Here is a 27,068-nt window from a genome sequence, read left to right on the forward strand (position 1 = left end):
CCCTTGAGACCGTTCGATCGAACCCAGGTTAAGAACCACTGTGTTAGAGGAAGGTGTGTGACCTAGGGGTTGTAGTATTTTATGTGGTTAAGGTGTGTGCGAGGAAATTAAGGTAAATGTAAATGTGTGTGTGTGTGTGTGTGTGTGTGTGTGCTTGTGCGTGTGTGTGTGCGCGTGTGTGTGTGCGTGTGTGTGTGTGTGTGTGTGTGTGTGTGTGTGTGTGTTTGTGTGTAATGGTTGAGATTTATACGCATGTATGTGTGATGCTGCCATCTGCGTTTGTATTTGCACACCCATGGTAACCCCCATAGTAATTACACACTTCATTGGCTGGACTGGGGGGAAAATTGAAGACCTGCATAGGAGGCCCCAGCTGCCTCACCCTTCTTCTACATCAGCCTGTTTCTGAGCTTCAACACACATACAGTTGATAGGCCCTGCACCCCTCCCCCACCACACATTTTATTATAACTATATGCCTGCACATTCACACTATATTATAGTTTTTTTTTGTCTTTCTCTGTCTTTCATATATCTCACAAAAACACATCAGTTCTCAAGCGAAATGCTTATGATTGCAACAATCCACAATGTAGCTAAAATTGTTGGTACCCTTCCGTTAACGAACTGGTGTCAAACCCGAGACTGGAGCCAGACCATAGGCAAAGCACCTTACTTTATGTGACAAACAAAAACTAATACTTTACTTCTTTGTACATTTTCTACAGCAGAAATTGCAAACATTTATTTTCACAAAATTCCTCTTTAAAGGGCATATATGATTTTCTTGCCATCGAGTGTGAACTAATAGAATGCAACGAACCACAGTAAGTTTTAAAAGAGACCTATCATAGAAAATCCACTTTTTTTGCTTTTATATTTATCATTCTGTGCACTTGGAGTCTCCCAGATTGTAGAAAAGCGTAATGTATCCCTCCAGGTGTTGCAGAGATACTTTTATGATCTGCTTGGGGGCTCAGTTCACTCAAGTTCAGTTTTCTCCATTTTCTACTACATATGTGTATCTATTACATTACATCCGTTGGGGCGGGACAAACCAAACAAAGTAATGGTTGTTGCCAAACGGTTTCGCAAATCCGCCATATCTATCACTCGAAAAGACTTTTGGAGTCCAAACAACTCAAGGATGCCCAAGTGGAGAGATCAAAATGTCCATTGTTGGCTGCATCAATCCACATAAATTATTGCACCATCCCCCAACATCAGCATCTCAAAGAATTGCCAGGTCAAATTTTTCAAGCAGTGTTCACACGTCTGTGGGCAAAGTCCTGCTTGTTCAAGGACTCGTGTTTCAGAACTCTTTTGTCAGTATAGAGAAGGATTCGCCGAAAGACTTCGTTTCGTTGATGGGTCAGTTCCTTCAATCTATGGAAACGACTGACACAGTAAAGCGGTGAGCTTGAGATCACACGAAAATAATAAACTGTATTTGACTTAAATAATATTGCGTGTGTCTGCACTTGTTCTCATAGCATTAGCGTAAGTCTTTCTGCTGATTTTGGAGCTGTGCTCTGTTTTCACTTCTTGTGGGTGTATTTTGAGTAGTTGTATCAGATGAATTGCATCGAAGGTGCTGTTTTATTCTTGGCAAACACAATAATGTGTAAAATGCATTCGTTAGCTTCTCGCTAATGCTGGCATTAGCTTACTTCGTATCTTGATTGCAGTGTTTGTTTACTTGGGTGATCAGACATCCACTTTTCCCCGGACATGTCCTACTTTTCAGCCCCAAAAATATGTCCGGGAGGAATTTCGAAAATTGTCCGTGATTTTGTTCGACTGACTCACTTATACAGTACATTGTCAATAGAATTGCCACTCCGTTCCATTTCACTCTATTCCAGGTTTCTCTGTAATCGTTAGCAAATAAGTCATGGCCTTCTCCTCAAATCTAGCCTACCTTGCTGAGTGTGTGTGTGTGTTTGTGTGTGTGTGTGTGTGTGTGTGTGTGTGTGTGTGTGTGTGTGTGTGTGTGTGTGTATGTTCATTCCATCAGCACACAGGACGTGTGATGCGTCAGTGCAGTAGTGTTGGAGTAGTAGTGCCTGCTACATGCTGCCTCTGCTTGCCACTTTTCTGCTTTCAGCTACCGCCACCGGCTAGCCCTCTGTTTCCGGGGATGAAAAGAGGAGCCGAGTGCATAAGCCTCCTCAGCCGGTACACAGCCTCTCCATTGCCAGACTTGCACACGCCTCCTTGTGGCCACACACGGTAACTGGCACCTTGCGGTCCCAGGCTAAGTTGTGCAAGATCTCGGAGCAGCAGTGGGCCCCAGAGATGTGGCATGTAGGCCCACCGGCGTGTGGACACGCCCTACTGCCCATCAACCACTGTCCCGGATGTGGGTAAATAGCTCCAGCTATGGGTAAATAGTGAAGACCTCAACGGTGGACCAGTCGGAGGATGAAGGCTGCTGCAGAAAAGGGTCACCAGTCGTCTTGGTCTCCTTGTCACTGGACTCTGACCCTGATCTGTCAAGGACAGTGTGGTGACTGTCTGTGCACCAGTCTTTCCACTCTAAACAAAGTCACGCACAGGCGTCTTTTTCAGGGAATCCACCTTACATCCCGGATTAAAGTCCTGTGGCGACCAGTAAATCGCAACGGGGGCAGGATTGTGAAGTCTGGAAGCCCCTAGTCACAAGTTGGCACATCAGGCGGTGGATGTTAGATGATTGTTGGGCTCTTGGACCGAGGCAGAAGAGCTCTTTGGTAGCTGCATCCACGACTGAGCAGCCCTTTTTAGGATCCACTCTGGTCACCCCTGTGGGGGAAGGGGCTAGAAAAGGTGCCCTAAACATCGCCTGCCTCAAACCTCCCGACTGGATTAACGCGTTCAGAGGGATCACCAATATGCGGTCGAAAACACAGAAACATGAATTTTGGAGGATGGAATGTGCGCACACTAATGGACAGTGTAACCAGTGATAGGCCGGAGAGGAGAACCGCCATCATTGGCAGGGAACTGCCGGATTGACATAGCTGCTCTTTCAGAAACCCGACGGGCAGAGGAAGGTCATCTGAAGGAGGAAAAGGGTGGATACACTTTCTTCTGGAAAGGAACGGCCACAGATGAGCCTAGGATCCATGGGGTTGGTTTTGCCATCAAGACCCAACTAATCAGTCAGCTCTCTGAACTCCCTGTGAGAATCAGTGAGCGCCTAATGGCCTGGTGCTGGCCAACAACCAGACGGCAACAGTTCTTAGTGCTTATGCACCTACCCTCATTTCCGATGAGGACAAAAAAGAGGCCTTCTATGCCTGTCCGGATGAGGTATTGTCAAAAATCCCTAAGGAGGACAAGATTATTATATTGGGAGATTTCAGTGCCAGAGTGGGCCGTGACCACCACCTCTGGAAGGGCACCATTGGAAAGGAAGGCATTGGAAACACCAACTCCAATGGGGTTTTGCTTCTTAGCAAATGTGCTCAATACACCTTATCATCACCAATACCATCTTTCGCCAGAAGAACAAACTCAAGGGCTCATGGAGACACCCTCCGGGTTGCTCTGACAGATCGTCGCTCCTCGGACACAAAGTATGGCAGCGGACCAAGAGGTATGTACGGCTTCGTGCACCAACTGCACCCTTCTCTTAGAGAGGTTGTCTCTGCTAGAGGGACGTGTCCGCCAGTTAGAGCAGAATAGTGCGATAACAGTAGTTGCGGCGGACACAGACGCGGGCTGTAGTCAGCCCGCTAGCCCGGTTAGCATTAGCCCCAAGCGGCTTGCTAATCGCGATGAGCCAGGTAAGACGCATAGCCGTCCAAAGTCATCTCGGTCTACTGGCCCTCGCACTTTGGTCATAGGCGACTCCATTACCCGAAACATTACGCTTAAAAATCCAGCCACGGTAATGTGTATTCCTGGGGGCAGAGCACCCGACATAGAAGCTAATCTTAGGGAGCTGACTCGCAATAGGCCTAGTCAACAGCGTAGTTCCAACAACACTAGCTACTCGGACATAGTGATACATGTCGGCTCCAATGATGTTAGGATGAGACAATCAGAGATCACAAAGAAAAACATAGCGAGGACTTGTGATCTTGCCAGAAAGATGAGTCGGCATCGAGTATTTGTCTCTGGCCCCCTGCCTGGGAGAGGCACTGATGAGAGGTTTAGTAGATTAGTCTCCCTTAATCGATGGATGGCTGGGTTCTGTAAAAAGCAGGGACTGTATTTTATAGATAACTGGTCATCCTTCTGGGGCCGCCCTGACCTGCTGAGGAAGGACGGCCTTCACCCTAACCGTGAAGGCGCCTTCACTCTTTCTAGGAATATAGATTACTGTTTGAGCCTCTCATGACAGGTCACTCTAGAGCAGGCCAGGGCACAGGTGATTAGACCACCTGTGAGGATGGGTTTGGAGTCTGATAAGTTAAAGTTAACTAGCGCTAGGCTAGACTTTCAGCATACACATAGCTCCTTGTGTAGACTAGAGCGCGACAGTTTAAATAGTGCTGCAATGCACATAAACACACTTTCTACTGGGGTAGTAGACAAATCCAATCACTCCGTCCCGACCGGTCTTGCTGATGAAACGGTGCCTGTTTTAGATAACTTCACATGTGTAACAAATATTCATCATCAAATTCCCACGGTCGTTTCATCCCACCGCCCTAATAAACTTTTGAGAGGTGATATTAGGCCTAGAGAACACAATTTTACTCGCATCCCGTTTAAAAATCTTTCGATAGATACGCACCCTGATCAACCGATTACACTTAAATTCGGTTTTATGAATATTAGATCACTTCATACGAAAGCAGTTCTCGTTAATGACCTTATCACGGAACATAATCTAAACGTTTTTGGTCTTTGCGAGACCTGGTTAAAACCTAATGAATTGCTGCCACTTAACGAGGCCTCGCCTCCAAATTTTGTGAGCTCGCATGTGGCACGTCCTCGAAAAAAGGGTGGGGGTGTCGCCCTCATCTCAAATTCTGAGCTTAGATTTAGGCCTCGCTCAATTCACGTATTTAAAACATTTGAAGTTCTCATTGTGCGATCCACTGCGTTACCGTCATTCTATCTTGTTGTTATTTACCGCCCACCCGGGGCTTACTCTGGCTTCCTGGATGAATTTTCAGAATTTGTGGCTGATCTAGTGACAAATGCAGATAATATAGTTATCATGGGTGATTTCAACATCCACATGAATTCACCGTCAGAACCACTGACTTCGGCATTTCAAACTTTAATCGATACGTGTGGTTTTACGCAAGCTGTACAAGCAGCAACGCATAAGAATGGAAATACCTTAGATCTGGTATTATCCCGGGGACTAGCAACCTCAAATATAGCAGTACTGCCCTACACTACTGTTCTGTCTGATCATTTCTTAATAAAATTTGAAATTTTAGTTCCTTGTCAAAGACAAGAGAGCAATCGGAATTATAGCAGCCGTAATCTTAACTCCATGACTGCAACTGCGCTGTCTGAGTTACTGTCGCCGGCAACCGCCATGTTTCCCGCATACAGCGGCTCTATCGATAATCTTACAAATGAATTCAATGCGACATTATTAAAAGCCATCGACTCTGTGGCACCGCTACGTCTGAAAACTCGCCGTAGATGGCCAACTCCGTGGTTCACAGATGAAACACGTACGTTTAAACAATTATGTAGAAAGCATGAGCGCAGATGGCGTTTAACCAAACTTGAGGTTTTCCATCAGGCATGGAAGGACAGCCTCCTGAAATATAAAGATGCGCTAATTTTAGCAAAAACTCGTTATTTTTCGCAAGTCATTAATCTTAATAAAAACAATCCTAAATACCTATTTGATACAGTGGCAAAGCTAACTCTGCGCCAGCCGACCCCCGATAGCTCCTTCCACTCAGCTGACGAGTTTATGAAATTTTTTGCTCAAAAAATTGAGTCCATTCGGGACGAGATCAAGAATACCATGCCAATCGCTCCGCTGGTTACTAGCGCTGGGGATCATGCAATAACCCTCTCAAATTTTGATAGCGTGTCCCTTGAAATGCTTACAAAATTGGTTAGTACGGCTAAACAAACAACATGTTTACTCGACCCGCTTCCAGCCAAACTACTTAAAGAATTATTTCCAATTTTAGGACCGTCCGTCTTAAATATAATCAATCTGTCTGTTTCCTCTGGGATAGTGCCAATAGCCTTTAAAACCGCTATTATCAAACCACTACTTAAGCGAGCAAATCTTGACCCGGACTGTCTCAGTAATTATAGGCCAGTTTCAAACCTCCCATTCATAGCAAAACTTCTCGAAAAAGTAGTAGCGCAGCAGCTTATTGATTACATGGTCGCTAATAATCGATATGACTCCTTTCAGTCTGGTTTTAGAGCTAATCATTCTACAGAGACAGCACTTGCTAAAGTGACTAATGATCTCCTCATAGCTATGGATTCAAATACGTCGTCTGTATTGTTACTACTCGATCTTAGTGCTGCCTTTGACACTGTAGACTTTGATATTTTATTAGGGCGTCTTAAAAGTTGTGTTGGTATCTCAGGGTCAGCACTCAGCTGGTTCAATTCCTATCTATCAGGCAGGACGCACCGAGTGGTCCATGGTAATACGTCCTCTGAGCTTTATAATGTTACGTGTGGTGTTCCACAGGGATCGGTACTCGGACCGATTTTATTTAATATTTATATGATTCCGCTTGGGGACATAATACGTAAATATAATATTAGCTTTCAATGCTACGCGGATGACACCCAATTATATATGCCGTTATCGATGACAGATCCACGGGACTGTTGTAATCTCGAGGCGTGCCTTGCGGAGATCAAGCAATGGATGTCTCTCAACTTCCTTCGTCTTAACCCAGATAAAACTGAGATGTTGATAATTGGTCCTACTCGTTATCAACACTTATTTAAGGAAACCACTATAACTATAGATAACCGGACTATCACTCAGAGTGATACGGTAACTAATCTCGGGGTAATATTTGACCAAACGCTCTCCTTTCAAAAACACATTAAGAATATAACCAGGATTGCGTTTTTTCACCTTCGTAATATTGCTAAGATTCGTCCTATCCTCTCGACCGGGGATGCGGAAACCATTATACATGCGTTCGTTACGTCGCGCCTGGACTACTGTAATGTATTATTCTCTGGTCTTCCTAAGTCCAGTATCAAAAGTCTACAGTTAGTGCAAAATGCCGCTGCGAGGATGCTCTCACGGTCAAGAAAATTTGATCACATTACCCCAATATTAGCCAAATTACATTGGCTCCCGGTCCATTTAAGATGTGACTTCAAGGTTCTTCTACTAACCTATAAATCACTGCATGGCTTAGCGCCTTCATATCTCGTCGACCTAGTCGTTCCTTATGTTCCGTCTCGTAACCTTCGTTCGCAAAACGCTAGTCTTTTAGTTATACCGAGGGCCAAGAAAATGTCTGCAGGGTCTAGAGCATTCTCTATTCGGGCTCCAGAGCTTTGGAATGCCCTACCAATGGATATTAGAACTACTACCTCAGTAGAAACATTTAAGACACGTTTAAAGACACATTTCTATGAGATGGCCTTTAACTAACTTGTGATGGCCGATTTGGCCGGAGTTTGTTTTGTTCTCTCTGCCCACCCCCTCCCCGGCTGGGGAGGGGGTTAGGTGGCTCAAAAGCTGATCGCGGCTAGCTGGATTCTCGGGGACCAATTCAAGATGAAGGAACTGCAGCTCAACCCCCTTGAAGACACGGCCAGGACAACCGAGGGCACCTCCGACATCCATTTTTTCATTGATTTTCATATTATGTATTACTTGTGCACTCTCTGCATCCATTATAACCTGGTGATCCTGAAAGGGGGATCCTTCCATCTGTGGTCCCTTCTCAAGGTTTCTCATTTTCCCCTGCCAGGGGTTTTTTGAGTTTTTCCTTGCCCTTTTGGGAGCTTATGATCAGGGGATGCTTTGAGAATAATTGTCAATTTTTGGCTATGTGAAGCCCTTTGAGACTGTTTGTGATTTAGGGCTATACAAATAAACTTGACTTGACTTGACTTGACTCGCTCTAAACAATGGCATCTTATTGACTATGTCATAGTCAGAGCCAGGGATCAGCGCGACGTGAGCATCACAAAACCCATGATGGATTCAGAGGCCTGCTGGACAGATCACCGCCTGATACGATCCACGATGTCCATCAGACTCAAGAGGAAGAGGAGACTGCAAAATAGCTGAGCCGACAAAGACTAAACCTTGAGACCCTGAATAAAACTGCCGCCCTGCAGCTGTTTCAGGCTTCTCTTGGAGAAAGCCTCAATCAGGAATACCCTGAGGACATTGAAGAACGCTGGAGCCTGCTCAAGTCTTCCATCCTCGACACCTGCAGTGCCACTCTCGGGTATAAGGCCAGAAAGCATCAGGACTGGTTTGATGAGAACGACACAGAGATAGAACAGCTCATCTCCAAGAAAAGGGAAACCTTTCGTGTCTGGCAAAATGACATCACCTGCACAGCAAAGAGACAGGCTCACTCCAGAGCCAAGGCTGACATCCAGAGCCGGAAAGAAAGGGCACTGGAAATCCAGAGTTTGGCAGACTCTGGTGACACCAGAGGCTTTTTATGTGCTACCAAGGCTGTCTACGGCCCAAGCCATCGCGGCCAAAATCCCCTGCGCTCTAAAGACGGGCAGGAGCTGTTGAAGGACAATGAGTCCATAAACAACCGGTGGAGAGAACACTTTCAGGAACTCCTCAACCGTGACAGCACAACTCAGTCAGATTTCCTCAGTCACATCTCTCAGAGTCCCATCAGGGAAGACATGGGTGAACCTCCCACTTTAGCAGAGGTCCAAGATGCCATCAGGAGCCTGAAGAACAACAAGGCCTCTGGGCCAGATGGGATCCCAGCTGAGGTCCTAAAGGAAGGTGGACTAGAGCTCCAGCGCCACCTCCATTCCCTCTTTCTGAAGGTCTGGGAAAAAGAAGTACTCCTCTCGGAGCACAGGAATGCTCTGATAGTGACCATTTTCAAGAAAGGGGACAAAATGGATTGCGGAAACGATAGGGGCATCTCGCTCCTTTCAACAGTTGGCAAAGTACTTGCTCGTGTTCTTGCCAACCCCCTACTGCCACTGTCTGAGGAAGTTCTCCCAGAATCGCAGTGCGGTTTTCGCCCAGCTAGAGGCACTGCAGACATGATTTTTACAGCACGCCAACTCCAGGAGAAATGCCGTGAGCATAAACAGCTTTTGTTCATGGCTTTCATAGACCTGACAAAGGCCTTTGACTCGGTGGATTGCCAGGCCCTATGGAGCATCCTTCTGAGGTATGGTTGCCCGGATAAATAAGTCAGAATACTGCATTTATTACATGACGGAATGACAGCCACTGTGCTCAACAACAGCTCCTTTCACTGTAGAGACAGGGGTCAAACAGGGATGCATCATTGCACCCACCCTGTTCTCTGTCTTCATTGCCACCATACTCCACCTCATCACCGAAGAACTACCACACGGAATCCCAATTTGGTACAGAACTGATGGCAGGCTCTTCAACCTTAACAGGCTCAAAGCCAAAACCAAGATCAGAACCACCACGGTTGTAGAGCTCCAGTATGCAGACGATAATGCCATTGCAGCACACTCTGCAGAAGACCTCCAGGGCATCCTGAACTCCTTCGCTAAGGCATACAGAGCCCTGGGTCTGACCGTGAACATCAAGAAGACCCAGGTGCTATATCAACCCCCACCCAACTAGCCATCTGCTCTGCCCACCATAAATGTGGACAACATTGCACTTGAATATGTTCACTACTTCCCCTACCTCGGCTTCCTTCTCTCCTCCAAAGCGGACATTGACTCTGAGGTCAACCATCGCCTGAGCTGTGCCAGTGGAGCGTATGCCAGACTCCGGAAAAGAGTCTTTGAAGACAGAGACCTCCGGGCTGACACCAAGCTCCTGGTTTACAAAGCTGTGGTTCTCCCCACCTTACTTTATGGGGCATAATCATGGACAACCCACAGCAGGCACCTAAGAGCTCTTGAACAACACCACCAGAGAACCTTGAGGAAAATACTCAGGATCAAATGGGAGGACAGACGCACAAACATCAGCATTCTGGAGGAAGCCAGGATACCGAGCATCACCACCTTAATAATGCAGCACCAACTCCGATGGACAGGACATCTCATCCGCATGGGTGACACCCACCTCCCCAAACAGATGTTATACTCCCAGCTGGAGAGAGGTCCGCGAGCCCCGGGCAGGCAAAAGAAACGTTTCAATGACAACCTCAAGACCAATCTCAAGAAATTCCAAATAACATCTCAGGACTGGGAGTGCATCGCCTTGAACAGGAACTGCTGGAGGGCAGCGGTGCAAGAAGGTGCAGCACATCACGAAAAGGAACTCCGCTGTGTCGCAGTAACCAAACGACAACTCCGCAAGGAAAGACAAAAACCGGCTCCAGCACGACCACAACCCACCACCACTTTCCCCTGCCCACACAGCACAAAAATATGTGGATCCCGGATCGGCCTCTCCGCCCACCTGCGGATCCACAAGTAGACGACCCTGAGAAGAAGACAGTCATACTCGTCCCGAGTGAAAGCCCATGATGATGATGGTGTGTGTGTTTGTGTGTGTGTGTGTGTGCGTGCGTGCGTGCGTGCGTGCGTGCATGTGTGTATGAGGAGGAAGTGCCAAAACGAAAATGCATGTTTACGAAGGAATCAAAAAATGTTTTGCGCGCTTTCGCCGGGGTCGTGATGCGTATGACGCTGAGTGCATAACGTGTAAGGTGGCACTTACTACGTGTCTGTGGCAAATAAAGGTGCCAACGACTTGCAGGCACACATCAATTCAGCCAAGCACACTAAAGCAGCGAGGGGTGAGAGCGCATCATCCAAAGTCACGGATTTCTTTATGACCAAATCCGAAAGTGTAGCCATAACTGCAGCAGAAGGTAGCTATGCTTTTCATACTGTTAAGCACCATGAAAGCTACAGGTTAATGGACTGCACATCTGGCTTGTTAAGGAAGATTTTCACAGACTCCCCATCAGCTCAAAAATTCCCATGCACCCGAACCAAGACAGAAGTCATTGTAAATTCCGTGATAGCGCTTTCTCCGTCGCATCCTCGGAAATATGAGAAGGTGTCCACTTTTTTTATGTCAATAGAATTGCCACTCCGTTCAATTTCACTCAATTCTAGGTTTTTCTGTATCGTTTTGTTTTGTTTTATTTCGAACATTTAAAGAAATACAAGAAAAGAAAGTAAAAAATACTGAAAATAATAACTCCATAGTACAATAGAAAAGAAAGAAAAGAAAAAAAGACATTGCGTTATAAATTTTCACTTTATCATTAAATCTTATTTGTTCAAAAGGGAGTAGAAGGAAGCCTAGGCTTATCTAGCTCTACCCCTTGTAACCACATGTTTGCTTGATTCCGTCAAGATGTGTCCATTTTCAGATATGTTAAAGATATACATATACATATACATACATACACATATACACATATACACATACATATACATACATACATATATACATACATATATACATGCATGTACACATACATACATACACACATACATATACACATACATACATACATACATACTGCACACATATATACATATACACACACATATACACACACATACATACATACATACATACATACATACATATATATATTATACATACACACACTTATACATACATACACCTCCTTTAGATAAATACAAAAGCAGTTTAAACACCTCACAACACGGTATCCCATCAGTATTTTGCCTTTATAAATTTTTTTAAACTGAGGTAAAGTACTACAATTATTTAATTTGTCATTGCTGGTGTTCCATAATTCCACACCTTTAGCTGTTATACAGTGCAACTTTAAAGTTGTTCTCACCAAATCTCTTTTAAACATAAGTGTTCCTCTTAAATAATAGGTACTTTCCCTCCACTCAAACAACCTTTGGATACTGTTTGGTAATTGATTATTTTTTATTTTGTACATGAGTTGGATGGTTTTAAAATCGACTAGATCATTGTATTTCAGTGCATTCAGTTTTACAAAAAGAGGGTTAGATGGTTCTCTGTAATCAACATTATTTACAAGTCGTATTGCTTTTTTTTGTAGAATGTAGATTGGATCTGTGTTTGTTTTGTATGTGTTGCCCCACACCTCCACACAGTACATAATGTATGGGAGTATGAAGGAGCAGTACAAGGAATATAATGATGTTTGGTTTATAAGATCTTTTACTTTATACAATACTGCCAGTGATTTTGGGATCTTTGATTTGATATACATTATATGTGGTTTCCAACTTAATTTTTTATCTATTAGCACTCCAAGAAATTTTACTTCATTCACTCTTTCTATTTCTATATTATTTATCGTAAGAATTTTGTCTGTGTTTGTCGGACGGTTTCCAAATATAATATACCTTGTTTTACTTAAATTCAATGTAAGTTTATTTGTGTCAAACCAACTCTGTAATTTTTCCATTTCAATACCCACAGTATCCAGTAGTTGGTCCAGGTCATCCCCACTACAGAGCAGATTCGTGTCATCTGCAAAAACTACGGCCTTGAGTAACCTGGAGACCTTGCACATATCATTAACATACAAAATAAATAACAAGGGGCCTAATATTGAGTCCTGAGGAACCCCACACTTTACCTGCTTTAGTTTTTATTTGAAGTCCATTAATTGCACATATTGATTCCTGTTTGATAAATAACTCCTTAACCAAGTGATTGGCATACCTTGTATGCCATATCTCTCAAGTTTTGTTAACAGTATTTCATAATTTACAATATCAAAAGCTTTCTTAAGATCCAAGAAGACACCTACAGCATATCGTTTATTTTCAATAGCTGTTGTTATTTCAGCTACGAAATCTAACAAAGCCATTGTGGTGGTTCTATTTTTCCGAAATCCATACTGTTGGTCACACAGAATATTTTGTTTTGTGATGAAATCATCAAGCCTTTTATAAAATATTTTTTCTAGTATTTTGGAGAATTGTGGGAGTAAAGATATTGGCCTGTAATTTGAGAATATGTGTTTGTCCCCAGCTTTTTATATCGGAATAATTTTAGCTGTTTTCATTTCACTCGGAAAAACACAATTTGTCAGGGATTGGTTGCAAATATGTGTTGGGGTTTCACCACACTTTCAATAATATTTTTAAAAAGTGACATATCTATCCCATTACAATCAGTTGACTTTTTACCTTTAAATCCTCTAACAATTTCTATTATTTCCGTCTCATCCGTTCCCCTTAGAACCATACTTTTGGCTATGGGTACATCCTTAATTAGGTCACTTGTACTCCCTTTTTTTGGAACTTCTTCCACCAAAGTAGGCCCAATACCAACATAGTAATCATTAAACGCCTCTGCAATCATTGCAAGTTCATTTATAGTTATATTGTTACTGTTTACAAAGTAAGAAGGATATCCTGGCTTTCCAGTTCTGTTTTTAATAATTTCATTTATCACTTTCCATGTTATTATTGTGTTACTCTTGTTTTCCTCCAGTTTCTTGCTATAGTAGTTCCTTTTACTGTTTCTCATTATTTTGATCACTTTGTTTTTATAGGTCTTATATTTTAATTCAGCTTCTTTTGTTCTTATCTTTAGGAAATCTTTTTATAACAGGTTTTTTTTCTTGCAAGCGTTTAAGATTCCCTTTGTCAGCCATGGTTTTTCCACTGAATTGTGTTTGACCGCTTTCCTTACAAGAGGACAGTTTTTATCATAAAGTTCAGATATAATGGCCATGAATGTGTTGTAGGCTTCATTCACCCACATATACCTTTTTCCAGTCTTGTTTTAGAAGATCATTTTTGAATGAGTTAATTGAATTACCAGAGTTCATTCTACACATTTTAAAAGCTATAGCATCCTTTTTTTTCTTTGTACAGTTCTGGATCACCGCAAACACTGGCAGGTGGTCGCTTGAATCATTTATTATCAGTCCAGTTTTTACTTTCTTTTCAATCACATTTGTAAATATATTATCAATTAAAGTGGCACTGTGAGATGTGATTCTAGTCGGACGAGTTATTGCAGGGTAAAGACTCATACTGTACATTAAGTTAATGAATTCTGTTATTGGGGTCAGCTGAAGTGGGTTCAGTAGATCTATATTATCATCACCACAGACATAGACCATTTTCGTATTGATTTTTCTTTCATACATTCTTGATAATAGTTCACTAAATGCCTCAATACTTGAACCTGGACATCTGTATACACAGCTTACCAGAATGTTTTTTGATGATTCCATTTCTATTTCAACAGTAATACATTCCATGAGATTATCTATTGCTTGAGACATATTTCTTACTATCTTACACTTATAGTTTTTGTCTATGAATAGAGCAACCCCTCCGCATCTTTTTACCATCCTATTTAATGTATAACTCTCATACCCCTCTATGTCAATCTTTTGAGACTGATCTTCCTTTAACCAGGTTTCAGATATTGCAATAACAGTAAACAGATTATTCATATCGTTTAAACATTGTTTGATCTTAGAGATGTTTGCTTTCAAGCTCCTACTATTAAAATGTATAATTGACATTGCCCTATTTGTTGCTACATTCTCGCTAAATTGCTCTACAGTATAGTATTTACAGTTCGTTTGATTGTAGTTGATAAAGAAGTTATTCACAGGATCAATATTGTTCTCTATGTCAAATCCCTTATGATCAGTGTAGTCAAATGTTTTCAAATCAAGTTCTTCATTTTCAGCTATCAGTGCTTGTTTGTTAAACAGACCAGTTGGAAAGGAAAGGCATTTGTCAGTACTGTTCATGATAGGTTGATAATTTCACTAGGTTTTTTACCTTCCATGATCTAAAAGTATCACAACTTGAGGTTCTACGTAATGATGTACAGGTTACTGATCTCCTTCATACTGCTTAAGTTGCTCTATGGCACTTTTTAGCTATTTCACCATTTTTCTTGGTGAGGTGTTCATTCATGTATACGTTCGTGCCTTTTAGTTTCCTACCTTGAGTAGATTTATCTTACTTTTCCTATTTGTAAAACGGACAATTATAGGTGGTATCTTGCTATCTAGACTCCTCGTTGGCAGAGTGTGGCATGCCTCAATATTGATAGTGTCAATGACGATGTCTTTGCTGTGGAGGAAAGATTTTACCTGCTCCTCGGTTGTCTCCCTATGTTCAGGATAGTCCTCTGAAGCAAGGCCTTTCACAGCCTGCTGGTAGCTTCGTCGTTTAATCTTTAAACCTGTGATGATGACATCGCTCATTCTGGAATACTGCTCCAAGTTGTCTAATCTATTTTCCAGGCTGACAATTTTCTTATTTTGTTCAGTATTTAATTGTTTGAGCTGCTTCACCTCTCCCATCAGCTCTGTAATAATGGCCTTTTGCTTCATTATGGTTTCAAGAGTTGAAGACATCACTTTCATTGATAGCTTCAGCTCTCCCATGTCCTTCTGGAGCAATTTCATGGCCATCCTGACTATCAACCTATACCTGATGGTAGCTTTCCTCCTGGGGCTGGAGATGCTATCCCACTCAACCCGGTGTCAGATGACCTCCTAGGGCGGCTGGTGGTGCCAACTCACTGGGGCTAGTGGTGGCTCTCCTCCTGAGCCTGGTGATGGTAGTCTGCTGAGCCTGGTGGTGGCTGTCCTCTTGGGGTTGGTGGTCCTAGCTTACTGAGCCTGATGTTAGCTCTCTTCCAGGGGCTGGTTGTGCTAGCACACTGGGCCAGATGGTAGCTCTCCTCCTGGGGCTGATGGTGTTAGCCTCCTGGAGGTCCGGTGTAGACCGCAGGTCCGGCGTTACTGGCACGCAGTCCGCCGACGGTCACAGGTCCAACGTTGCTGGTACGAAGTGCGGCACCGACCGCAGGTCCAGCGTTGTTGGCTCGAGGTCCGGCAACGGCAGCGAATCCGGCGACGTTGGCGTGGGACACTAATGCGACCGCGAGTCCAACTGCGCCGGGAGGATTCCCAGTGGCGGCCGCGGATCTGGCGTCGCGCTACGATCCGTCAGCTTCAGTTACTTTCACATCAGCTCGGCTCTGAGAAATCCGTGCAGCAACTTCAAATGAACTTCTCATTTGAGAGGAAATAAAAGTCCAAGAAAAGGAGATAAGTAAACACATTTTTCAACGACTTTCTCCTACGCGAACTCAAGGTGTAAACCGGAAATCTTAGTCTCAAACCGGAAGGCTTAGTACGCAAATAAGTCACTCCCATCCATCCATCCATCCATCCATCCATCCATCCATCCATCCATCCATCCATCCATCCATCCATCCATCCATTTTCTTCCGCTTATCCAGGGTCGGGTTGCGGGGGCAGCAGCTTTAGGAGGGACTCCCAGACTTCCCTCTCCCCAGCCACTTCATCCAGCTCATCCCGGAGGATCCCAAGGCGTTCCCAGGCCAGCTGAGAGACATAGTCTCTCCAGCGCATCCTGGGTCGTTCACGGGGTCTCCTAAGTCACTCCGTTCCCCTCAAATCTAGTCACTTTGCTACGAAGTAGGGTGGGCTGGCCAGTCTACACAGAGTGTTTACAAGCAATGCCAAAACAAAAATGCACGTTCACGAAGGAGTTGAATCAAAAAAGTCCCGTGCTTTCGCCAGGGTCGTGATCCTTATGAAGCTGAGTGCTTGACATGCAAAGCGGGCAATTACGTGTCTGTGGCAAATAAAGGTGCCAACGCACCCCACAAGAGGAGGACTGACGAGGAACCCTTTCTTTTACTTCAAATGCTACACCGATGGCCGTATTTATTTTGTCTTTTTTTACTTAGTGTACCACTATAAAATTAAAAAGTGTCAGTGTACACATGTTTTGGTTAGTGTAAATGTGTTTTTGTTATAGTATATACAGCGGAGCCTCGGTTTTTGAACGTCCCAGTTCTCGAACAAACCGGTATTCTAACAAAAAATTTGAGATTTTTTTGCTTCGGATGTTGGACGAAATTTCGGTTGTCAAACTTTGTGAGATGAGCCGAGAGGACCACAATGCCAACTCACTCCATTCGTTATTGTTAGTATATGCGCTCTGTATATTGAGAGTTTTATTTTGAAGGATGCTACACAGGAAGTACTGCTTTTACTATTTCTGTTTGACAAATGTTCTTAATAAAATCAAGGTGTTACCGATGTGTTAATGGGGCACTGGCAAACCAAAGTGAGTTGTGTGACGGTCGTCATTTTCTTTTATTTGTATAGCCCTAAATCACAAACAGTCTCAAAGGGCTTCATATAGACAAAAATTGACAATTATTCTAAAACCTGATCTTAAGCTCCCAAAATTGCAAGGAAAAACAAAAAAAACCTACCAGGGGAAAATGAGAAACCTTGGGAAGGGACCACAGATGGAAGGATCCCCCTTCCAGGATCACCAGGTTGTAATGGATGCACAGAGGGCACAAGTAATACATACTATGAAAATCAATGAAAAAATGGATGTCGGAGGTGCCCTTGATTGTCCTGGCAGTGTCTTCAAGGAGGTTGAGCTGCAGTTTCCTCATCTTGAATTGGTCCCCGAGAATCCAGCTAGCCGCTATCAGGTTTTGCGCCACCTAACCCCCTCCCCAGCCAGGGAGGGGGGTGGGGAGAGAGAACAAAAACAAACTCCAGCCGAATCGGCCACTACAAGCCTTTAGGCCATCTCAAAGAAATGTGTCTTTAAACGTGTCTTAAATGTTTCTACTGAGGTAGCAGTTCTCATATCCATTGGTAGGGCATTCCAAAGCTCTGGAGCCCGAATAGAGAATGCTCTAGAACCTGCAGACATTTTCTTGGCCCTCGGTGTAACTAAAAGACTAGCGTTTTGCGAACGAAGGTTACGAGACGGAACATAAGGAACGACTAGGTCGACGAGATATGAAGGCGCTAGGCCATGCAGTAATTTATAGGTCAGTAGAAGAACCTTGAAGTCACATCTTAAATGGACCGGGAGCCAATGTAAGTTGGCTAATATTGGGGTAATGTGATCAAATTTTCTTGTCTGTGAGAGCAGCCTCGCAGCAGCATTTTGTACTAACTGTAGACTTTTGATGAGGGACTTAGGAAAACCAGAGAATAATACATTACAGTAGTCCAGGCGCGACGTGACGAACGCATGTATAATAGTTTCCGCATCCCCGGTCGAGAGGATCGGACGAATCTTAACAATATTACCAAGGTGAAAAAACGCAATTCTGGTTATATTCTTAATGTGTTTTTGAAAGGAGAGCGTTTGGTCAATTACCCCGAGATTAGTTACAGTATCACTCTGAGTGATAGTACGGTTATCAATAGTTCAAAGTCAGTCAGCTTTATTGTCAATTTCTCCACATGCCAAAGACACACAAAGAAACCGAAATTTTGTTCCCCCCTATCCCACGGTGACAAGACATGGCTCACAACAGACAAACAAGTAAACAAGTATAACAAAAGCGTGCTGAATAAATAATGAATAAATAACACAACAATAAATAAAATCAAAAAAAAAAAAAAGGAGCAAGTGCGCGTACAGCAGACATTCCCAAAAATAGCGCAACAGTGCCGCACGCTACGCAGAAGGGGGTAGCGAGTTCAGGGCCCTAACAGCCTGGAGAAAGAAGCTGTTAGCGAGTCTGGTGGTGCGGGAGCGCAGGCTCCTGTACCTCTTCCCAGAGGGCAGAAGGTCAAACAAAGAGTGAGCCGGGTGACTCACATCTCTGGCAATCGAGGTTGCCTTGCGGGCGAGCTGGGAGGTGTAAATGTCCTTCAGGGAGGGGAGCGAAGCACCAATAATCTTACCAGCCGTATTCACTATGCGCGGACCAGGAGAGGTCCTCACTGATGTGCACCCCCAGGAACTTGGTGCAGCTCACCCTCTCCAACACAGCACCATCGATGATCAGCGGCAGGTGTTTTGTGTGACCCTTCCGGAAGTCAACAATGATTTCCTTGGTCTTATTGACGTTCAGCAGGAGGTTGTTGTCCCTGCATCACGTGGTCAGAAGGTCAACTTCCGACCTGTACCGAGTCTCGTCGCCCTTCGTGATGAGACCCACCAGAGTCGTGTCGTCAGCAAACTTCACTATGCGGTTGTCGCTGTAGGTCGCAGTGCAGTCATGCATGCGTCAGCAGGGTGAAGAGCAATGGACTGAGCACGCAGCCCTGGGGGGCCCCCGTGCTCAGCGTGATGCTGGCGGAGATTTTGTCGCCAACACGCACCACCTGAGGCCTCTGACAGAGGAAGTCCAGTAGCCAGTTGCAGAGGGAGGTACTGAGGCCCAGCTCGTCGAGTTTGCAGATGAGTCGCTGCGGCACAATGGTGTTGAAGGCAGAGCTGAAGTCCACAAACAGCAACCTCACATATGAGTCCTTTCTCTCCAGGTGGGTGAGGGCCGAGTGGAGGACAGAGCAGATGGCATCCTTAGAGGACCGCTTGGCACGGTACGCAAACTGGAAAGGGTCAATGGTGGGGGGGAGAACGGACTTGATGTGCTCCATGACCAGCCGCTCAAAGCACTTCATGATGATGGGCGTCAGTGCCACAGGGCGGTAGTCATTGAAGCAGGATGGTGCAGGTTTCTTCGGCACAGGAACGATGGTGGCAGCCTTGAAACACGAGGGGACGATGGCCTGCTGCAGGGAAACATTAAAGATGTCCGTGAAGACACCCGACAGCTCCCCAGCGCAGTCCTTCAGCGCTCTACCCGGGATGTTGTCAGGGCCCGCCGCCTTACGGGTGTCAATAGCGGCAAGCGCCCTCCTCACACCGTCGGCAGAGAGGCGCAGGGGCTGCTCGTTTGGGGGGGGGAGTGGTCTTCAGCGGGCAAGTGCTGTTCTGGGCGTCGAAGCGAGCAAAGAAGCGGTTCAGATCGTTCAGCAGACGGACGTCGCCCTCACAGCTCCTCGGCGCGGGCTTGTAGTCCGTGATGGTCTGAATGCCCCGCCAAAGGCTACGTGCGTCCTTGCTGTCCTTGAAGTGGGTGGAGACCTTGCACGAGAACGCCTTCTTCGCTTCTTTGATGCCTCGGGACAGGTCGGCCCTCGCTGTCCTCAAGCCAGCCTCATCCCCCGCTCTGAAAGCCTTGTCCCTGGCCCTCAACAGTCTGAGGACAGCCCCCGTCAGCCACGGCTTCCAGTTCGTGCGAGTGACGACGGATTTCGAGCAAGTCACATCATCGATGCACTTCGTGATGTAAGAGGTAACAGAGTCAGTATACTCCTCTATGTCCGTCCGATCGTTGTAGGTGGCTGCCTGCTTAAACAAGTCCCAGTCAGTGGTGTCGAAGCAGTCACGAAGTGCATCGGAGGCACCCTCAGGCCACACTCGAACCTGCCTCCGAACCGGTCTGGATGCCTTTACCAATTGTCTGTATGCGGGCAAAAGCAAAACGGTGAGATGGTCAGAAAGCCCCAGATGGGGGAGGGGGGTGGCTTTGAAAGCTCCCTTTTGCGCCGAGTAGACTAGGTCCAGGAAGCTGTCTCTACGTGTCGGAAAAGGAACATGCTGGTGAAGCCTCGGGAAAACAGACTTCAGGTTGGCATGATTGAAGTCTCCAGCGAAGATGGTGAAGCCGTCAGGGTGCGCTGTTTGCTGGTCACTGACAGCCTGGTACAGTTCACCAAGCGCCGCGTTCCTGTCTCCTTCGATGTTGGAAGGCGGGATGTATACCGCGACTAGCAGAATCGCGGTAAATTCCCTCGGCAGATAAAAAGGACGGCACTTAATGATCACAAACTCCACAAGCGGCGAGCAGTGCTTACATACCACCACAGAGTCCCGGCACCATTCTTCTCGGATGTAGACGCATATTCCACCTCCTCGCGACTTTCCCCCTCGAACAATGGCACGGTCCGCCCGATAGCACGCTAGCCGCTCCAGATGCACGGCAGAGTCCGGAATGTTGTCACTCAACCAGGTCTCGGTGAACACGAGCACACAGCAGTTCCGCACTGTCCGGTTCGTAGACCTCAGCAGGCAAACGTAATCCATTTTGTTGTCCAGCGAGCGAACATTCGCCAGAAGAATGGAGGGCACCGCCGGTCGCGCTGGGTTGGCCGCCAGCCTGGCCCGGACGCCTCCGCGCTTGCCCCTCTTCTGCCTCCTCGCACACAGTTTCTGATGGCTCCCAACCGGTAGAGGAATAGCGGGTGAGGTCGGCGACGTTTCAGGACGTAGCAGTCCGAGCGCCTTTAATGTCGACGCTTCAAAGTCCAGAACGCCGCAAAACCCACTTCTGCCGATGTCAAGCAGAACCTGCCTGCTGTACTTGTAGCACGGACGAGACGAACACACAAGACTGTCAGACGAACACTCATTAGACGAACAAATCACCGTACTGACGGGACAGAGAGTGGCCGCTGCGTGTGCACGCGCCGCCATCTTGAAATTTAGTTATAGTGGTTTCCTTAGATAAGTGTTGATAACGGGTAGGACCAATTATCAACATCTCAGTTTTATCTGGGTTAAGACGAAGGAAGTTGAGAGACATCCATTGCTTGATCTCAGCAAGGCACTCCTCAAGATTACAACAGTCCCGCGGATCTGTCATCGATAACGGCATATATAATTGGGTGTCATCTGTGTAGCATTGAAAACTAATATTTACGTATTATGTCCCCAAGCGGAATCATATAAATATTAAATAGAATCGGTCTGAGTACCGATCCCTGTGGGACACCACACGTAACATTATAGAGCTCAGAGGACGTATTGCCATGGACCACTCGGTGCGTCCTGTCTGATAGATAGGAATAGAACCAGCTTAGTGCTGACCATGAAATACCAACACACCTTTAAAGACGCCCTAATAAAATATCAAAGTCTACAGCAGGGGTCACCAACCTTTCTTAAACCGAGAGCTACTTCCTGGGTACTGATTAAGGCAAAAGGGCTACCAGTTTGACATACACTTCTGAAATAGCCAATTTTCTCAATTCGGCTTTCACTGTGTTATTATTGTCATTTGCAGTTAACATGTAAGTGTGATTTTAACAAGAATAGCAGAAATACAGTCAAACCTTGGTTTTTGACCACAATCCGTTTCAGAAGGCGGTTCGAGAAGCGAATCGGTCGAATTCCGAATCTATTTTTCCCATTACAAATAATGGAAACATTTTTAATCCGTTTCAAGACAAAAAACCCGCGTCTTTTTTAAGCATTTTTTCATTTGCGCATATTTGTCTGATCGCTCAAATGCAGCGCACCGCCGAACGCGCAACCGTAGCGCGTCGCCCACCGCGCAACTGCACCGCGACGATCGCATTATTGTGACAGAGCCGTCGCTGAAATTTAGAAAATATTTTTAAAGTCCTGATGTACGTAGTTTCCAAAATTGAAGTGGACCTAAGTGCGCAGGGAGCTTAATTTTGTCCGATCGCGCAGCTGCAGCGCACCACCGAACGCGCAACAGTAGCGCATCGCCGACCGCGCAACTGCACCGCGCTGGTCGCATTATTGTGACAGAGCCGTGGCTAGAATTTAGAAAATATTTTTAAAGTCCTGATGTACTTTCCAAAATTTAAGTGGACCTCAGTGCGCAGGGAGCTTAATTTGGTCCGATCGCGCAACCACAGCGCGCCGGGTGCTCACTGTCGCATTGCTTTAAGAGCGTCTTTGTGTTTTAGGATGGCTTTACTGCTCTCACTTGCTTTCTTTGGAGGCATGATTAGGGGTTAATACAATTCTAAAAGTAACGAAAATACAATAACAACGGAGTCAGTCGGCATCCGGGCGGCGCGGTCGGGTTTTCTCGGTTCCTCCCGGCTCATCTCGCGAGGTTCGACCTCCGAATTTTGTTGGACAACCGAAGCCAAAAAATCTCGAATTTTTTTGTTCGAATTCCGATTTGTTCAAGAACCAGGACATTCGAAAACTGAGGTTCGACTGTAAAATAAATAGATGCAGCTCACTGACAAGTGCCGCTATTTGAGCTAATTTTGGAATAGTCCTGCGGGCGACTCATGCGGTCCTCACGGGCGACCTGGTGCCCGCGGGCACCGTGTTGGTGACCCCTGGTCTACAGTGTCAAAGGCAGCACTAAGATCGAGTAGTAACAATAGAGACGACGTATTTGAATCCATAGCTATGAGGAGATCATTATTCACTTTAGCAAGTGCTGTCTCTGTGGAATGATTAGCTCTAAAACCAGACTGAAAAGAGTCATATCGATTATTAGCGACCATGTGATCAATAAGCTGCTGCGCTACTACTTTTTCAAGAAGTTTTGCTATGAATGGGAGGTTTGAAACTGGCTGAGACAGTCCGGGTCAAGATTTGCTCGCTTAAGTAACGGTTTAATAATAGCGGTTTTAAAGGCTGTTGGCACTATCCCAGAGGAGACAGACAGATTGATTATATATTTAAGACGGCCGGTCCTAAAATTGGAAATAATTCTTTAAGTAGTTTGGCTGGAAGCGGGTCGAGTAAACATGTTGTTTGTTTAGCCGCACTAACCAATTGTGTAAGCCTTTCAAGGGACACGCTTTTAAAATTTGAGAGGGTTATTGCATGATCACCAGCGCTAGTAACCGGCGCTATTGACTGAGCGATTGGAATGGTATTCTTGATCTTGTCCCTAATGGACTCAATCTTTTGGGCAAAAAATGTCATAAACTCGTCAGCTGAGTGGAAGGAGTTAACGGGGGTCAGCTGGCGTAGAGTTAGCTTTGCCACTGTATCAAATAGGTATTTAGGATTGTTTTTATTGAGATTAATGACTTGCGAAAAATAACGAGTTTTTGCTAAGATAAGCGCATCTTTATATTTCAGGAGGCTGTCCTTCCATGCCTGATGGAAAACCTCAAGTTTGGTTAAACACCATCTGCGCTCATGCTTTCTACATAATTGCTTAAGCGTACGTGTTTCATCTGTGAACCACGGAGTTGGCCATCTACGGAGAGTTTTCAGACGTAGCGGCGCCACAGAGTCGATGGCTTTTAATAATGTCGCATTGAATTCATTTGTAAGATTATCAATAGAGCCGATGTATGCGGGAAATATGGCGGTTGCCGGCGACAGTAACTCAGATAGCGCAGTTGCAGTCATGGAGTTAAAATTAGGGCTGCTATAATTCTGATTGCTCTCTTGTCTTTGACAAGGAACTAAAATTTCAAATTTTATTAAGAAATGCACAGACAAAACAGTAGTGTATGGCAGTACTGCCATATTTGAGGTTGCTAGTCCCCGGGATAATACCAGATCTAAGGTATTTCCATTCTTATGCGTTGCTGCCTGTACAGCTTCCGTAAAACCAAACGTATCGATTAAAGTCTGAAACGCCGAAGTCAGTGGTTCTGACGGTAAATTCATGTGGATGTTGAAATCACCCATGATAATTATATTATCTGCATTTGTCACTAGATCAGCCACAAATTCTGAAAATTCATCCAGGAAGCCAGAGTAAGCCCCGGGTGGACGGTAAATAACAGCAAGATAAAATGACGGTAAAAAGGTGGATCGGACAATGAGAACTTCAAATGTTTTAAATACGTTAATTGAACGAGGCCTAAATCTAAGCTCAGAATTTGAGATGAGGGCGACACCCCCACCCTTTTTTCGAGAACGCACCACAAAATTTGGAGGCGAGGCCTCGTTAAGCGGCAGCAGTTCATTAGGTTTTAACCACTTCTCGCAAAAACCAAGAACGTTTAGATTATGTTCCGTGATAAGGTCATTCACGAGAACTGCTTTCATTTGAAGCGATCTAAGGGTGTTTTCACACCTGGACCCATTTAAAAGAACCAAAGTCAGGCCTCTTTATGTGGACCAAAAAGTGGACCAAGAGGAAACAAACTCAGTTCTTTTTGTGTTCACATTGTGAGTGTATTTCAAAGAGGACAGAGTTCTCTTTCTGTTTTTGCGCCTGCAGTCACGTGACCAATCTACGGCAAGCCAAGGAGGTTACAATACAGTGCAAAAAGGCGAAGTGAACCCAGTGCGCTTTGTGTTCACAATGCACAGATTAGGTGAACTGTACCGTTGACTTTTTAGCGAACCGTACGGTTCATTTTAAAGGGGTCTGAGTACGGTTGGCGTGTTCACATATGCACAAAAAATGCTGAGTCATCGATCAAAGTTTGTTCAGAGGGCTGAAAGGGACCAAGTGTGAAAACACCCTAATATTCATAAAACCGAGTTTAAGTGTAATCGGTTGATCAGGGTGCGTATCCATCGAAGGATTTTTAAACGGGATGCGAGTAAGATTGTGTTCTCTAGGCCTGACATCACCTCTCAAAGGTTTATTAGCGCGGTGGGACGAAACGACTGTGGGAATTTGATGGTGAATATTTGTTACACGTGATGTTATCTAAAACAGGCACCGTTTCATCAGCAAGACTGGTCAGGGTGGAGTGATTGGATTTGTCTACTACCCCAGTAGAAAGTGTATTTATGTGTACTGTAGCACTATTCAAACTGTCACGCTCTAGTCTACACGAGGAGCTATGTGCATGCTGAAAGTCTAGCCTAGCGCAAGTTAACTTTAACTTAACAGACTCCAAACCCATCCTCACAGGTGGTCTAATCACCTGTGTCCTGGCCTGCTCTAAAGTGACCTGTCATGAGTGGCTCAAACAGTAATCTATATTCCAAGAAAGAGTGAAGGCGCCTTCACGGTTAGGGTGAAGGCCGTCCTTCCTCAGCAGGTCGGGGCGGCCCCAGAAGGAGGACCAGTTATCTATAAAATACAGTGCCTGCTTTTTACAGAACCCAGCCATCCATCAATAAAGGGAGACTAATCTACTAAACCTCTCATCAGTGCCTCTCCCAGGCAGGGGGCCAGAGACAAATACTCGATGCCGACTCATCTTTCTGGCGAGATCACAAGTCCTTGCTATGTTTTTCTTTGTGATCTCTGATTGTCTCATCCTAACATCATTGGAGCCGACATGTCCGAGTAGCTAGTGTTGGTGGAACTACGCTGTTGACTAGGCCTATTGCGAGTCAGCTCCCGAAGATTAGCTTCTATGTCGGGTGCTCTGCCCCCAGGAATACACATTACTGTGGCTGGATTTTTAAGTGTAATATTTCGGGTAATGGAGTCACGTATGACCAAAGTGCGAGGGCCAGTAGACCGAGATGACTTTGGACGGCTATGCGTCTTACCTGGCTCATCGCGATTAGCAAGCCGCTTGGGGCTAATGCTAACCGGGCTAGCGGGCTGACAACAGCCCGCGTCTGTGTCCGCCACATCTACTGTTATCGCACTATTCTGCTCTAACTGGCGGACACGTCCCTCTAGCAGGGACAACCTCTCTAAGAGAAGGGTGCAGTTGGTGCACGAAGCCGTACAAACCTCTTGGTCCGCTGCCATACTTTGTGTTTGAAGATCGACGATCGAGAGCCTAACCCTGTGTCTCGATATCGACGAATGTTCAGAGACTTCGCAGGTGTGCTCGTCCTTGTTTGGTCACAAAGGCTGCAAAAATCTACCCGGTAGCTCATTTTCTCTGTCCCCACAGTATGACTTATTTTATTTAAGTAACTATGCTAACAGTTATTACATTCTCGTTACTCTGAGAATTGCATCAACTCTAATCATGCCTCCAAAGGAAGCAAGTGGGAGCAGTAAAGCCATCCCAAAACACAAAGGCGCTCTTAAAGCAATGCGACAGTGAGCGCCCGGCACGCTGCGGTTGCGCAATCGGACCAAATTAAGCTCCCCGCGCACTGAGGTTCACTTAAATTTTGGAAGGTTGAATAGAGCGCAAGAGCAATTTGTACATCTTCTGTTAGGTCAGACAATCTCATGTACGTTTAGATGCTCCTATCTGTACAATTCTCTTTAGTAGTTTATATAGACATAACTGCTCAGATCAGAACATGAATACAACACACATAACTGTATGGACACACACACATGGAAACACACGCACACACATAACATATGACACAAATGACCTCCACCCCAAAAATAAAGATCTCGCCCCTTAAAAATGACCACGCCCCCTCCCAATTTTTTCATCAGAAACCCAAATCTGGTCACCCTACGTTCATTGCATTAGCATCAGTCTTTCTGCTGATTTTATTACGTGTTAAGTGTGTATGGCCTAGTCTTCTGCCGTTGACATCTTTTAATCAATCAAAATGTTTGCGGCGCAAGTAAA

The 27,068-nt window shown here is 45.2% G+C and overlaps 1 protein-coding gene across 1 annotated transcript; it reads right to left on the reverse strand.

Annotated features, from left to right (window-relative positions):
• Window positions 1–18,281: 18,281 nt before the first annotated feature.
• Window positions 18,282–26,864, reverse strand: LOC148394773 (uncharacterized). Its single transcript, XM_088381473.1, has 2 exons — window positions 26,258–26,864; window positions 18,282–21,226 (listed from the first exon to the last, which is right to left on the reverse strand). Exons 1-2 carry the CDS (start codon window positions 26,404–26,406, stop codon window positions 19,705–19,707), a joined length of 1,671 nt encoding a protein of 556 aa, XP_088237599.1. The 5' UTR covers window positions 26,407–26,864; the 3' UTR covers window positions 18,282–19,704.
• Between the last annotated feature and the right edge of the window lie 204 nt (window positions 26,865–27,068).

This window comes from Syngnathus floridae, chromosome 7 (assembly GCF_059516105.1).
Source record: "Syngnathus floridae isolate MCC-2025c chromosome 7, RoL_Sflo_1.0, whole genome shotgun sequence".
NCBI classification, from domain to species: domain Eukaryota; kingdom Metazoa; phylum Chordata; class Actinopteri; order Syngnathiformes; family Syngnathidae; genus Syngnathus; species Syngnathus floridae.